General features: G+C 39.0%; 1 protein-coding gene across 1 annotated transcript in view; it reads right to left on the bottom strand.

Annotated features, from left to right (window-relative positions):
- Nucleotides 1-6,214: 6,214 nt before the first annotated feature.
- The window catches only part of gol (ring finger protein goliath), a 130,170-nt gene continuing 119,992 nt past the window's right edge, over nt 6,215-16,392 (bottom strand). The window contains exons 4-9 of the mRNA XM_019050060.2: nt 11,394-11,465; nt 10,039-10,121; nt 9,106-9,202; nt 8,238-8,378; nt 7,171-7,300; nt 6,215-6,594 (exon numbers count right to left, since the gene is read on the bottom strand). Of these exons, the coding sequence (XP_018905605.1) occupies nt 6,401-6,594; nt 7,171-7,300; nt 8,238-8,378; nt 9,106-9,202; nt 10,039-10,121; nt 11,394-11,465 (717 nt within the window). The 3' untranslated portion in view covers nt 6,215-6,400. The remainder of the gene's footprint in view (nt 6,595-7,170; nt 7,301-8,237; nt 8,379-9,105; nt 9,203-10,038; nt 10,122-11,393; nt 11,466-16,392) is intronic.

Below are 16,392 nucleotides of genomic sequence, written 5' to 3'. Positions count from 1 at the left end.
GAATTGAATTGACCATGAAAATGATTTTGCCATGAGTCAAAAGTAAAATTGCTGTCACCGATCAAATGTTTTTTCCCCCCTGAGATGCTGTCCGGTTTTTTTGTCACCAAGGGGCTTAAGCAGGGATGTTGTCTGTCACTGACGCTGTTTAAGATATATCTAGAGCACGTTCTGAAGGAATGGAAAAGAAAGTGTGCCGGCATGGGCGTCCCTCTGAATGACCAGGAAACACTGTTCACGCTATGCTTTGCTGACGACCAGGTAGTCATAAGTCAAGATCACGATGACGCGGAGTATATGACCCGGAAGTTGGTGGAGGAGTACCGCAAATGGGGCCTCGAGGTTAGTGTCCGTAAGACAAAAAAGATGTCAGTTGGAGGTGCTCAGCAAAGCATAGTCCTGGAGGATGGTCAACATATAGAAAGTTGCGAACAATACAAGTACCTGGGGGTGAAGCTGACTTCGGATGGGAAGCTGGATCAGGCCATTCGGGACCGTAATCTTCTAGGAAGGAAAGCCATCGCCATGCTTAATGGGATCCTTTGGGACCAAAGGATTTCCAAAGACAACAAGAAGAGGATTTATAACTCGGTTGTCAAGCCTATTATCACCTATGGCAGTGAAGTGTGGCAGTTGAAGAAGCGGACCCAAGAAATGCTCAAGGCGACCGAGATGGATTTCTGGCGAAGATCGGCTGGAATCTCGAGGAGAGAACGTGTCAGGAATGAACGTGTCCGAGAGATAATGGGCGTTGAGGGGACGATTGTGCACGATATCATGACCAAGCAATTGGTATGGTATGGGCATGTGCAGAGAATGGCTGATACCAGGTTGCCGAAGAAGGTGTTGGAGTGGGTCCCCCCAGGTAGGCGACGGAGAGGGCGTCCAGCCAAACGGTGGGTAGAGGGCATCCATGAAGAGATGGAGAGATGCCAGCTTCCGGAGGATCTCTACCATGACCGATTCCTGTGGAGAATAGGCGTCGCAGAGCGCCCTAGCGCGCCGTAAAAGCGGCTCATACATACATAGATGCTGTCCTTTGGATACAAACACTCTTCTTAACTCGAGCGAAATCATTTTTTGGCAGCAAATTCAAAGAGATCTCTGGGTAAACGAAGTCGGTTTCAATGAAAATTCCGAATGATTCCTGAAGAATACTGGGAGAGACTTTTCCTTGTATTTCTTTAAATAAATAAATAAATATTGGAACTCACTTTTGGGAGGAAGGAACCTTCCTTTATCACAAAATATCGAAACAACAGAAAAATTACACTTCAATCCAACAAGTCTAACTCTCAAGTGAAAGGTTACATAAAAAAATAACACTTTTTTCCGGGAAAATTTTCTCTCCAACTGAGCCCCCAACATGTGGCCCCGTTCCGGGAGCGAACAATTAAAATCTTGTAACACCATTTTACAATTCTTTTTTTAACCTCTTACGTGTCGACGGCAAAACTGCAAAAAATGCTCATCACGGTTACAGTGTTTCGAAATCTCCGCTTTTACTTTATTTTTCCTAAGGAAATCGACTCTATATCACGGTTTGAAGTTTTTATAGAATATTCCTTATAAAGATAAGAAAAATCACTGTCATTTTCAAAAAATGACATTCCGTTGTTTTCCACGGAGAAATTAAAGTATGACCGGAAGTCTGCAACGCCGCAAACTGAGACACGCATTTCTGAAGTTCCACTTTCGATATGAACTTAAGGATAGGACGTGGTCCTCACTGTTGACTTGAAAATCATCAATGCGTTGTTGTTTCATCGGTCAACCAGAGAAGTTAGTGTCTTAAAATTCTTCTACGAGGAGGAAAAAGAGCGTTCAACAGTGGCGTGGCGTGTTTGCGATGTATCGATTGATCTGCCATTTAAACCGATCGAGAAGGGTCGATAAACGGGGTGCAAATTTTGATGTCTATTTTGTCACATTTTAAATTTTAAAGCGTGCATACAGAGGAAAATTTCACGAGAAAACCAACGGCCCCTCTTTTAGAATCTCAAAGTTTTGTATAAACGGAGTTATAAGCGTTTAAAGTCTCCAAATTTTGTTCGACCTCTCCTATTGACTCGATCCACTGTGCGCCGCGAACTTTACGTTATGCGTTACTCGACGGAAAAAGTGTAAGGGGTCATCCTCTATAGATTTGTGCTAATGCCCCAATTTATTGGATGATATGGACATTCCTAGTTAACTGTGGTAGCACCGCAAAATTGGGATTAGTAACCTGATTTACCGGGGGCGCTACCACAATTAATTGGAATTTTCCATATCATCCGACAACCTCTTGCTGTTTTTGTCCGTGTCGTATTAATTTACATAGTCGTATTAATTTACATGTCGTATTAATGTACATCCTTCCTTAATTTCAATCTTTAAAATTGTATACATGGTGAGCTTAGTCGTTTGGCACCCTGTAACTTTTGAACAAATGGAGAGTCGGTCTTGAAATTTTGACAATACGCGTGGTGTGTAGAATTAAACTCCTTTCCTGAATCCACAAAATTTTTACCCCATCTTAGGGGTTTCCATTTTTTTTTCGAATGTCAGCCTCTACTTTTTGACTTTTTGCAGACTCATAATGAAAAAATAAAACATTTCAGGTTGATAATGCAATTTTTTTTCAACATTTTGAGAATAGCGGATAATAAACGGCAAGAAACAGGTGTTTAAGGGTTTTAACAAGGTGGTAAAATAGTGCTGGGTCCACCTATTTCGCGAGGAAAGCAAGGCCAAAAAGTTAAACAAATTTCAGTAGCGTAAAGAAACTGAGCTCTAAAAACTTTTGACCCTAAGCGAAAATTTTGAACTTTTTGGCCTCACCCTCCCCGCAAAATAGTGTGGACCCATGGGTGAGGATCTATGGATCCCCCCAGTTCCTTCTCTCGCTTTGCCACTTTGATAGTCATGGTTTTTCCTACAAATTTTGCAAACAGCCCCTCATTAACGCATGACGTATAACAGAGTACCGAATGGACAATGAGTAGAGTAAAACGCGATGATTTTTGTATTCATGTAATTTATTCTCAAAGAAGACGAATTAATTCACAATGAAATTTTCACACGTACAAATAGCAAAAATGGGTAACCGTAAAAATACAAATAAAATTAAAATAATGACTAGGACAATTTCAGACGGAGAGGAAACCTCTCCAGAAATAAAGAGAGGCAGGAAAGGGTGACACGTGGTGGTAACTTTAAGTGGTCAAACCGTCGCCCCTTCTTACGTAAGGGCGTATCACCATTTCAACATGAACCACGCAAAGCCTATAGTTACACGGAGAACAGGGCTCAGGTTGAAATTGAGATACGCCCTTACATCAGAGGAGCGACGAAACAAGAGAGTTATTGAATTCAACTTCAGTCCTACCACTCAAAAATACTAATAAACCCGACAGCTACATGAGACTTCAAGTGAAATTATGGTTGGATCAACTCGCATAAAATGGACGCAGTAACAGGTAAAAGAGATTCTTTGCTCAGGCCATATAATATACCTCATAATTTAAGTTTTCACAGCTAATAAAGACCCTATTTAAAAGATAATTTTCTTTTGTTTCAAATTACATAAATACGATACATGCAGGTTGACAGCACTTTCACCCTTTAAATTAAAATAAACTATCGAATCTTGATGAGGCAGTCTTCCTCACCAATCGATATTTTTAATGGATTTAATTGGAGCAAAAACATTGTTGCCAACTTGCAAAAACCGTTGCTGAATTCTTCCCTTTTTCGATCCGATTCTATTTATTCGAATTACTTTAAATTATCGGCCATTTAAAATGCGCGGTGACATTTATGCTCAATGCCCTGAGTTTATATCTGATTTTCACCAGAAAAGTTATGTGTGAGGATTCTCAGTTTTGTTGCTTCTTTTATTTTCTTTGCGTGAATGCTGATTGCAGAGAAGCCTACAATTTCCATTCGAATTTAGATTTTTATGCCTAGAACCAACCAAAACTTGAGGATGTATACAGCAGTAAATGAAAACTGTATGAAAATTGAGGGCAACTTAAGTATTTCAAGAATTCTTGGGCCACTTCCGAGGCAATATTTTATCGTGAGCGCTGAAAAAAAAAAAAAAAAAAAAAAAAAAAAAAAAAAATCAACTACAAACTCTTTTTTCGGTTTTTAAGTTAAAATTTTGCGGTGGCTGTGATGGAACAAGATTAAGAGGAGTGCATCTGCAGTCGAAGTCGGAGCGAGGTTCCAAATTCAGGTACATTTCAGTCAAGTCGATCGGGGCAGTCCGTTGAAAATGAATACACTATTTACAATAATTATTATACACGGTAAAAATGTAAGCATGTGCGTAGCATAGTGATGGAATAGATTTCTGGTTTCTATGTTTAGCAAATTTTAAACCGATTTCGTTCTTACACTGATCAATCGTTTCTTAGGAGGCAAATTTCGATCAAGACTGCAATGGCAATTCTAGTAAGTTGGTATCACTGGCTTTAGTCTTTAAATGTGTATAAAACCATCGAAATTTATCAACATAGGCGGTTTTGCCCGTAATCGATTCTTTATAATATATTCAAAGTGAGAAAAAAAATAGTGTTGCCAAAATCTGAGAAATGCCTCTACAATAATGTCTGCTCCGAATTACACACAAAGTTACAATAGGCCTATGGGTGATACAACTGAAAGCACAAAATATTTTTAATCTATTTGAAATACAAAAATAAAGCAAGTTGCCAAAATACTACAGCAACATTTCAAAATACATAAAATCGTCTCTTTTATCACAATTCAGTTTTAGAACTTAATATCATCGCTAAGTTTAATACAAATATCATCGCTAAATGCCTGATTAAGATCAGGCAAAACTGAGCAACATTAAATGAGGTTTAGGGGAAAAATTTTCGTGTGTATTATGACATGCGATAGTTTTTGACGGAATATCTCAACTTCCTGGACACAATCAAAATTGGACAATTTAGCATGATATGTAAGATTTTCCATCCTTCATTTTCAAAAGCTGGATTTATGCTTGTCATTCCTTTTTTTTTAAAAAAATACACACATTTTGAAAATAATAGTAGTTTTAGCAGAGAAAGCTTAAAAAGAAAACATGAGACACATTATGTTTGGACAAAAAAATCTATTATACTATTTAATGTTTCACCAAGTGAAATAGGATTACTGCAAGTACTGTAAAAACACAGCTTTAGTTTTGTCAAGCTCAGATGATATAGTTCTGGAAAATATTACAAATTTTCATGCATTATTCATTTTTTGGACAAGGGAAAACTGGATGCACATTTTACAAGTGCTCCCATTTCAACAAGCATTGGCGGATCCAGCAATTTAGCAACACCGGATTTCCTCCATTTAAACCTATGCTAAATAATCGATTCTTGTCGGAGCACCTGGCCCCTCCAAGGATCGATACATTTCCGTAGGTTTAAATGGAGGAGATCCGGTGTTGCCAAATTGCTGGATCCGCCAATGACAACAAGATGAGCGAGACTCGTGATGGGTAAAAAATTACAAATGAAAGGCACTCTATCACAACTTTCGTACTTTTATATCCATAATTTGATCGACGATTTCCTCATTTAAAATGAACTTATACACTCAGAAAAATATTTGTGTCCTTGAGTTCCTTGCTGTTACGATAGGAAGTGAAACACTAACCAACCGAAGTGTTGACGCTAGTTCAGTCCGCGTTTAATCCAGCACACAGAGCACCATTGGCGAATCCAGAAAATTGGCAAAATTGTCTTTTCTCCACTTAAACCTATGAAAATGTATCGATTCTTGGAGGGGCCAGATGCTCCAACAGGAATCGATTTTTTAGCATAAGTTTAAATGGAAGAAATCCGTTGTTGCCAAATTGCTGGATCCGCCTCTGCAGAGCGCAATTAAAAAATCGCGAAAACCCAGAATTAACCGCGGGTTCAGGTTACTTCCTATAATAACCGAACTCATGTGTCATTTTTCTCTCGCCGCAGGTTCCAAACACATTGCCATTTCAAAATGACGCGTGCCAACATGCCACAATATGAAAGACAAACCGACTCGTAGCTTTTAACATCAATAAAATGAAAGAAAATTGGGTTTCACACGAATCGTAGCCTCCTTCCCATAAAAGGTAGAAGGACGATTCAGTTTAAACCATCACGCTGCGATGACGAATATGACGTCAGCGGTGACGTGAAACACGACGTTTTGCAAACGTCAACAACTCCAAAAGTTCATCCAGTCAGAGGGACGACCCGTTGCAAGCGGTCGCTTAAGACGATGCCGTTGACTTGACGTCGAATATGACGGCAGTCGCGATGTAGTTCGACAAAGCGTCGAATATGACGTCCATCGTGGACGACGATGGCGACGTGGTTTGACTTGACGTCAAATGTGACGTTGTTCGGACGTCGCGCAGACGTCGCTGATCCTAGGAGGCGGGTCGGGTGCTGGCCGGACTGGAGGTGGCTGTGCTGGAGCTGGCAGTGGTGGCAATGTCGATCGTGTCCAAGGAGATAGAGCGCCGTAGAGGGACAGGCGTGTCTCGACAGGAGAAGTCGCTGTCGCTGGCTACCCGGTGGAAGTTGCTGCGACCGATCACGCTTTGATGAACGAGCTCTACGTCTGAAAGCAGAAATAATTTTTTTTTTTAGTAAAATCACAGGAACGGTCAGAAATATTCAATAGATCGTTACCTCCCGACCAAAGTATCACAAATACTATGCGACGTTTCAAAATTTTCGCCGCAATTTTACTTTGTTTTACCGAGAAATTGTTGGTTGAACCGTCAGACTTTCACACAGGCAATTGTACACAGTGCTGCTATTTGGTGGAATTAATTCCGATTTTCGGAACTTTTCAAATGATTCGAACTTTTCCTGGAATCTTATAAATTCCTGGGATTTTTCGTCATTTTCGAAATTTTTCTGCTTTCTTGGAATTTCGGAGATTTCGTCAGTTTGACGGATTATTTGATCAAATTTGATGATTTTTTTTAAATTTTTGACAATAGTTGGAACTAAATTTATGAGTTTATTTCTAAATTTTACCCCGGAACATTGAAAAAAATTGGAATTTTTCTCGGAACATGGCAAAGTTGGCAATAATTCCGGAAACCCTGGAATCTTTGGTAAAATAAAAAGGCTGCATTGATTGTGGACACTTTAAAAAAGAGTTTTAAATCCAACAGAGGTAACTTACTTGAGCAAAGAGGAAGAGGTAAAGCAGGTGTCAGTTCATCCGGAGTGGAGGCCCGGCTGTACTGGTTCGAATGATACCGCTGGTGGTGGTAAGGGTCTGGCGATACATTCCGTTGGCTAGTTTGGTTAGCCTGTGAAATCATAAGAAAACACGTATGATACACAGCGTTTTAATTGCTTATGATAAAACAATGACTAGAATCTGGAGGGAAAATACTTTAAGGACTCTAGTGACGCCATTCGAATAATATAAAGCGGTAAGACTGGGACAAAAATCTTGGTTAACAAATATAAAAAGAGAATTCGTCTACATATCAGGGATCGAAATAATTACACCGACGCTAATGATCGTGATAGTTGATATGGAGAAAATAGAAAAAAAATATAAAGAATACATTAGAACAGATTACATTCGTGATGAAAAGGAGTCTAAAGAAGGAAAGATGCTTTTAAATAAGGACGAGTGACTTACATCACCTAGCTATTCCCCCGCTATTCACCCGCTTTCATCCAGCTATTTTATTCTTGATTCAAAATAAAATTTTCTTGACGGCATACTCAAGAATGTTTCTGCCTAAATTGAGTCACTTTTGTCTCTCATGAAATTCAGAAATTATGCTAAACGTTATTAGATAGGATGTTAGGACTTAGTGAGTTTGTGGACTACCGCTCTCTCGGTGTGCCGTAGTATCTTGATTTATTTTAAGAGGAAAGCTACGTACTCTTCAAGGATGCCTGTCATGCTTAATATAATGGAACGCCTTCAATTTCGTATGATACTGTGCAACACCTCTGTGGTGAAATAGTTGCTTGAGGCGCCGTGGCACTATGCGGGCAGCCGGCCAGCGCCTACAAACCTAAGTGGATACTCCAAGCATTGCGCAGTGCGAGAAGTATCCCCTTAGGTTTGTAGGCGCCAGTGCGAGTTTCGGGCCAGCAACACGCCGCGCCGCTCCGCTCCTTGTTAGGCTCTAACTTTTAAACTCGCGGAGTCACCGTTTTTCAACTCGGCCTGTGTGCAAAATAAACAATGAATAGCTGAGAGGATCAACACAAAAAGTTACTTACTTGCATTGAGGCAGGTCTTTGGTGCGAAGAAGGACTTAAATTTTGCATCGTATGCTGTACATTTCTGCGGTACTGCTCCGAGTCAGAATTCACATTCTCTTCTAGGTCCATGTGTAAAATGCTTTCTTGACTACCGGTGAACTGAAATAATGGAAAAGGCCAAATATTAATCGAGAAAATCAACAAGCAACCAGCGGAAGAAATCTTTTCTCGCCCACCATGTACGTACACATAAACGTCTACAAAAAGGGATCTCACAAATATGTACGATTTTAAGATAGCTACTATGGTCAAGTTACATAGAAAAAAATCGGAATTTAAGTTTCAAAGGAGGAGCACACTTTGTTATAAAGCCTTCCTTGTATAATGATCAAAAGTTGAATTAGTTTAGCTTCGTTTCAATAGAAAGCGGTAAGTTGAATTTCAATCCCACAATTTTTAGTCCAAACCATATAGACTAAGAATCCAATATGTTTTGTTTGTCAAAACTACATACTTTGAATTGCAAACTTCAAATCTCATCAATTAATTTTGGATTGGTTTGAAACTGTTGAAGATTTTGTTGGTGCCAAAATATTCGTCAATCTAACGTATATAAATCAAGGTAATACTATCCATATGTTGACATGGACCCTGAGAGCCATTGAAATGCATACATGACAGGGCTCATTTCACAGTGGATACATTTCTATTTCTAATTATAATACGTTCAATTTTGAGTTTTGTGATTGAGGGCAGTTTCAGGCAGTGAATGGTACCGCAAGTCGCTTGGAAAATATGCAAATACACCAACTTCACAAATATTATGCAAGAAAATCGCTTATATTCAGCAGTTACTTCTCACTCGAGTAAAAAATCAGCAACTTACCACAAATCCGTAATGTTTTAGAATGTCCATCTTGCACATAGGGCAAGTTCGATGCTCTAAAAGCCACGGGTCAATGCAATTACGATGGAATTCGTGCCTGAAACATTGATGACATTAGTTTAAAAAATTTAAAAGTGATACATTTTTATTTTTCACCAACTTTTATTAGAAAATTGCAATCTTTGAACGTACTTGTAATCTCTACACAACATGACATTTAAGTAGGTATTAGTCTTCGTGACAATCTCCAACCACCTGTCCACGATTATGAGTCTCTCCCAATGAATATGTGTGTCTGATTTGTTCTGAAAGTTTTGCAGTGATTTTTGAAAATACTTTCTTTATTTAATTTTTTTTTTAAATTTTGAGTTTGTTAAACTCTTCGAATTATCACTAAAATTCATTAGATTGTCTTTTTCAAAATCTGGAGAAAGGTTACTACAAAGTTCCATTCCATCAGTCCTGACTCCTAATCAAATTAATCAAAACTACTACGGTATCGACTGATATTCTTCTGTTTTAATGGGGATTAAAAGAAGTCATTTAAACACAATATAGTACTATAGTCGAGATAGAAAGTCCCCTCTGCTAAAACTAAATTTTATCCGGTCTCAAAATAAATAACTTCTAACGCCAACTTCTAATTAGGACCAAATGATTTTGACCGACATCCTTTTCCATGGATATCTTTCTTTTGTAATCAACAGAAAAGAATACTTTATAATGAGACGATTCCATTTTTAGGACTCCGCAAAAATTTAACTGCAAATTTTTTCTCTCTTTTTTTACATCACACATGGCACGCAAGTTTAAGTAGCACATCATCACCTTAATTAGCGCTGTAAATTTCCTCGAATGCATGAATATTAATTAGAGCGTGAGGCGCACATTAATTAGTGTTAAAATATGCTTCAAATTGAGCAAAAAACCCACCTGCATGGGAGAATCCTTACTACATCTGAATATTTGTAAGATTCTATACAAACAGCGCAACACTCCATCTCTCCATTAGAATCCTGAAAAATACAAGCAAAATACTCTTCATCTCTGAGCGAGACTAAATTTTTTCTCGAGCTTTAAACAAAATTGCGTGCAATAGTTCGTGTGAAATTAAGAAGTTAGACCATATTTTGAGCCAAGAGGCCTAATACATAATTAAATAATATAGTGACCTATATTTACATGAGAAAATTAATGAAGTTAACACTTTATAAAGTATATCAACACTGCGATAGAGCTTCTCTCAAATCAATTACTTTTTTCTATATCTAGTGGTTAAAAATTAAAAGAAACTTTTTCAACAATTTTGAAATGAGTGTCGAGTTCTCTAGTGACCTGCTAGTGACTTGGAAAGAACTATCTGGTGAGTTGCTATGAATGAATATTTCGATGTCAAAGAGGAAAAATAAAAGGACGATTCATATGCTGAGTGCCTTCAAATAGTTTGAATGCAATTTCCATTTCAAGCGTTCGCCGGTTGCGTTCGGTGTTTCTGCAGGCGATTTAAGCGGGCAATCTTATTGCTGATGGTTGAGAGCGAGCACTTCGTCAACTCAACTCCACAATCAGTTGCATTCTTGCATTGCATTGGCATTAATAGTTGCAGTTTCGATCTTCAATCGTCTATGTATATGCTTTATAATTGTATTAATCCATTCTGACTTGATTCAAAAAATATATTAAGTTACCCGTCCGACAAAATATGTTTCGGTCGAGTGGGGTAAAATACCTTATCCTCCCCTATTTGTGATATTAACCACAAAAATAACGGTCATGACTGATTAACAGGGGTAAACATGCTGCAAACACGTACCTTAAGTGCGCAGGTTACAAACCCCTTTGTATTTTATTTTTTGAAAATAAAACAACTCATTATTTTTCCATGAAATTTGCCTCACCCTGCGTTACAATTATTGCATAAAATTTCAAGTCGTTTTATTTGTTAGTTTTTCTTTGAAAAAGTAAGGTAAGCATGAACATTTCAAAACGCCATGGATATACGTGTCCGCAGAATTAATTTAGCCATTGATAAGAAATGACATAATTTAAAGGATTCAGAGGATTGGAAGCTATATAATTAATAACCAAACTGCACATTACACTAAATTAAATATTGTTGACTCGGTTTAGAAATAAAATATTTATCAGTTAACTAGCCGTTAGTTGTGCTCTTAAAGGTAAATTAACCAGAGAATTCCTTTCTGCGTAGTTCTGCTTAAGTTTATTATTTTCTTCTTTTTTTCTGAGAATACTGATTGTAAATGATTGCATCAGTTTAAAATTCTTACCTTGTCATCGTTCTTTATGTGTTTAGTGGGGATTTTCGACAGTGCCTTTTTTGCGGCTGAGCAAAGTTTTCTCTGAAACAGAAAAAAAAAATCCACATCATTAATTCATTGAAAGACAAATCTTCTATAGGGCATTTTTCATGCATCTCCAAAAGAGGAGTCACTTGATTTAAAAGTTTAGGATAGTTGCAAATAAAAGTCATTTTCATGCAATGAGTATGATTTTGTCAGTTTATTGATAGTGTCAACCGTTTCGTCTGGTCCACGTGGATCAATATTGGAAAACAGTCTGTTGATTGGTTTGGAAATGTATCCACGTCCAATTAGGGTGGCTCTTATCTTTAAAATTGAGAGAAGTTCAAGTCTTTTTCGCTCAAAATATGATACAATGTGGCCAAATCAAGACCATTTTGAAAAACAAAAAAATAATTTTTTCAGAGGTCTCTCGGGCTCCCTCAAGGGTTCACATCTAAAAATTGGTATTTTTGGGCAAAGTATTGCCGTTCCTCGATGGAAATTATCAAATTGCGACCTTTTAAAGCAACATTTCCGTCCGTTTGGTCGTATTTCCTCCATTAAGATCCCTGATGAAAAACGATTTAAATGATTGAGCATTGGTGGATCCAGCAATTCCCAACATCCTTCTCTCTCCATTTAAATCCACGGAAATGTATCGATTTTTTAAGGGGCCTGGTGCTGCGACCAGAATCGATCATTTCATATAGGTTTAAATGGAGGAAATTGCTGGAATTGCTGGATCCGCCTCTGATATTGAGCCTTTCGTAGCGTAAAATTATCGCATTTGCAGCCGTAAAAAGTTTTTGCCTCATTCCGACCGATTGCCCGTAAAAGAAAGTGCTTCTCATGAATTTTCTCATATCCGTCCAATGTGATTTTAGATGTTCGACTCGATCAGCAATGATCAGGATCGGTCACCATTCAGAAGGAGCAATGGTCGACGAAGCAAAACAAAGCTGTTATTGGACGCGCTGTTTGTTCCAGCATCAATTCACTTTCCAGCGATGCCATCTCGCTCACTGATTTCGGAATTTGGTGAGTTGATAACCCAACAGACTTCATGAAATCGTCTGATTGATTGACGATCCAAATGTGTGTATATGTATTTTTAATTCGTTTGGCTTTTCCGTTTCGTGCGGTAGATAAAATCAGTGGCGTGGCGTGCTTTGAGATATATCGATCGATACGCCACTCAAACCTATGAAAAAAGATCAATTTTTAGGGTAGCGAACACCTTAATAATCGATTTTTTACCATAGCTTCAAATGGCGAGATATCGATAATCAATCATTCACGCCACGCCACTGGATAAAATATTGACCTATCCATTTGAACATGGTGAATTAGCTCGACAACCTGTCCCAAAAAACTGTTCTCCACTATATTTACTGGTCACAACGCGTCACCCCTCTGACATGACGTTAGGGCTTACCTCAATTTCCACGTGAACCCTGATTTACATATAAATCAATACAGACTGGGGGTTATGTGGAAATCGAGATACGCCCTTACGCCAGAAGAGCGACGAATCGATCAGTCGCAATGGGCATGGAATGATATTCAGACGGTTGGAGTTTTTAGGCTAACAAAATATACTAATTTTCTCATGAAGGCAATGCCATGTTTGGTCAATGTTTTCGGAGACATCGGAATGATTCAGATACGCATAATTCTGAGACAAATCACATTGATTGACATTATCAATCACGTAGTCGCATCGCATGATTTCTTCCGAATTGCTTTTAACAGCAATCAATTATGCACGCATGTTTGCGTTACATACTGTGCGTGCATGCATCTCTTGAAATTGTATACAGGTTGACCACAGGTTAAATGACCAGACTGCAAGAGCGCGTTCTGTGGGTCAAAATAAGACTTTTTTGCTGTAAAAAGTTTTTTTCAAAAAATGTCCGCAGTCGGAGCTTCGCCCCCCCCCCCCCACAAAAAAAAAAATCGGAAAGTAAATAGTTTTTCCTGAATTTTGGCAAAGGTTGTGAACCCAATTTCATGAAATTTTGTGCTTTCCTGTGCGTTTATGCCCTGTAGTCATAAATGATCTAATAAAAATCGAAATCTCAATTAAAAGAGGAGGTTTGGGGGTGTTTCGGCTCCTGAAGTCTGGCCTTTTGACCCTAGACCATCCTGTATAGCATTAACAGGCAGAATCAGCCTAACTGCTCCAGGCGTTGCCTAATTTCACCGAATAATTGTAAAATTTGATCAAACATTTGATCAAAGTCTGGCAACGACCCTCACCAATTTCTGACCAGTCATTCGCGAGCTCTCGAAAATCGGCCAGCGAGGCAATAAATTATAATTAGCAGCCGTTTATTTTTGAGCACCGGAGAAAGTAAACAAAACCATTTTCGCCTATCTCGCCCTAGCCGGAGCGGAGGGGAGGGGGGGCCACGTTTTGGTTGTAAAAGTCCTGAGAACAGGCGCGAATCAGGAAATCAACGGAACGGCGCGAAACGGACGGAAACGTAACGTATCTAACGTTAACGTCTGTTTACTCTCCGCGCGGCCGTAAAGGCGGACCACCTGGAGGCCTACCAGATTAACGGCCTAACACCTCAGAGTTCGCAGTCGTAAAACTTTTAATTACCCCCAGAATTTTGCGATTCCGCCAGACCAGATGAAAGAGCTTTTTCTTATCCGTCACAAGACAGGCCGAGCGCATCTTGTAAAGATTCCATTGCTGAAATGTATATTTTATTTTTATATGAGTTTCACCGTCGATATGTACTTGTGCATGTTATTACGACACCGCAGAAGTGCATGTTTTCTTCATTGAAGAGGCACGGCGCCGTTGTTCCGATCAAAATTGAACCGCGTTTAGCAGAAAGGAACCAAGCCACATCAGGTATTGCCAAATTTAACTGGGCAATCTAATGTTTTACAAGAGAAGGTTTGTGCGGATTCCATTCAAAACTTTTAGGAATTTGCTTCGCACTATGCAGAAAATTCACCGGAATTTGCACTAAAATCTGCACAACCGTTTTCATCTAAAAAATCAAAGAATTATTTGACAATAGCTGATGTCGCTTAGTTCATTTCTGTGAAACGCGGTCCAATTAAGAGTGAGGTATTTATTTTTTTTATGTTTATTTCTTGATGATCACCGGGGTTTGGAGGAGAAACACACGTAGCATGCAGAACGTCAACTAGGTGTTAGATATATTTGACCGAGGTACAGAATTTGTAGATTACTAAAATTATGAGCCCTTGAAGGATATGATAAGTGTAAATAGTGCTGGGTCCACACTATTTTGCAAGGAAAGCTAGGCCAGAAAGTTCAAACATTTTAATTAGAGTCAAAAATGTTGAGCTCTAATGAGTTTCAGTGTAAGGCTGAAGGTAGAGTACCTGTATAGCAAGAGTATGGACAGCTCGCTTTATGAAAGGCTTAGGGCCCAAAGGGGTAGCCGGCCTTCTAGCACACAAAATTTCACCGCCAATCTCCAAATTACAATGGGCCTGTTGCAAACTTTTGCTAGAGCAAAAATAAGAGTTGTTTCTTATAGATAATGCCTCAAAAATCACGATGAGCGCATCGGCAAAGTCTGAAATGCACTCATAACTTCCCAATCTGCGTAAGAAATTTGCGTTTTTTTAAGCTTCCCGCTTCAAAAACGATACTACGGCATAGGTGAACATTTTGTTAGAGGAGTCGCTCCATCGTCGGCGATATTCATCATGGCCGACGCTTGCACGCAGTTCCGCGCGTAATTCAAGGAGAGTTCAAGGTCAATCAATTCGGGCGTGGAAAATATGAACGTTAACACACCGATTGTTATCTGGTCTAATCCAGTTCAGGTGTTATCTCGTCCCATCAAACGTGTTTTGGCGGATTGGCGTCGGCTATGATGATTATTGCCGACAATGGAACGACTCCTCTTACAAAATGTTCACCTGTGCCGTAGTATCGTTTTTGAAGCGGGAAGCTCAAAAAACCGCAAATTTCTTACGCAGTTTGTGAAGTTATGAGTGCATTTCAGAGTTTGCCGATGCGCTCATCGTGATTTTTGAGGCATTATCTATAAGAAACAACTCTTAGTTTTGCTCTAGCAAAAGTTTGCAACAGGCCCATTGGACGCATTTCTACCAAACGGAACTATGTACATTAAGACATGAGCCCTGAGACCCATAAGAATACATGCATTACAGGGCTCACGTCGTAAAGCACATAGGTCCGTTTGGCAGAAATACGTCCAATTCAAACCAAGATGGCCAAGAATGTTCATAAATGAGCGTTCTTCCGCAAAAATGAGTAAGTTCATGCAAAAACTAAGTCAAATACCAGTACATTGCATACAGTGCATTACAAATGCGGAGTCGTGACAATTGTAATAGCAAATCGTTCTGGATAATCTCTGGGAAGTATCCCATTACAACGTCAATCCTTTGGTTTTCCGTACGTCAATGGGATAGGTCCGAGGGGTTTATCTCGTTTTTTTTTTACTAATTTAAAAGTTTCAAATATTGTAATTCGCACCTCTGACAATCCATTTGGTTTCATCGCTTCAATCTCTCCGCTTACAAAGTGGAATCCCATGGAGTTTAGCTCAATAACATAGCGTCAGCTTGGCTCCCGAGTCAACCTGACGCGTGTCTTTGGCCCGAGGCTAAATATTTGGCACGGGCACTCGTCACGGGAGAATGTCAATGTCAGTCAATTTGGCACCACTTAACTTTGTTTACTATCCGGGGTATCGCCCTTTTTATATCTTAAATATCTCGGCCGCCGGAATAATTTTACATTTCACTCACCATCACATATTTTTACTCCATTTCATTTTTCATTCGGTTTCAGTGGCGAGGCGTGAATGATCGATTATCGATATTTCCTCATTTGAAGCTACGGTAAAGAATCGATAGTTGAGGTGTCCGAACACCCCGTTCATCGATCCTTCTCCATAGATTTAAATGACAGATCAATCGATATATCGCAAATCCACTATTTATGTTTATTTATGTGGGC

Source organism: Bemisia tabaci, chromosome 9, assembly GCF_918797505.1.
Source record: "Bemisia tabaci chromosome 9, PGI_BMITA_v3".
Taxonomy (NCBI): Eukaryota; Metazoa; Arthropoda; class Insecta; order Hemiptera; family Aleyrodidae; genus Bemisia; species Bemisia tabaci.
The sequence above is the reverse complement of the archived record's forward strand: the minus strand, read 5'-3'. Positions and strand labels throughout refer to the sequence as shown.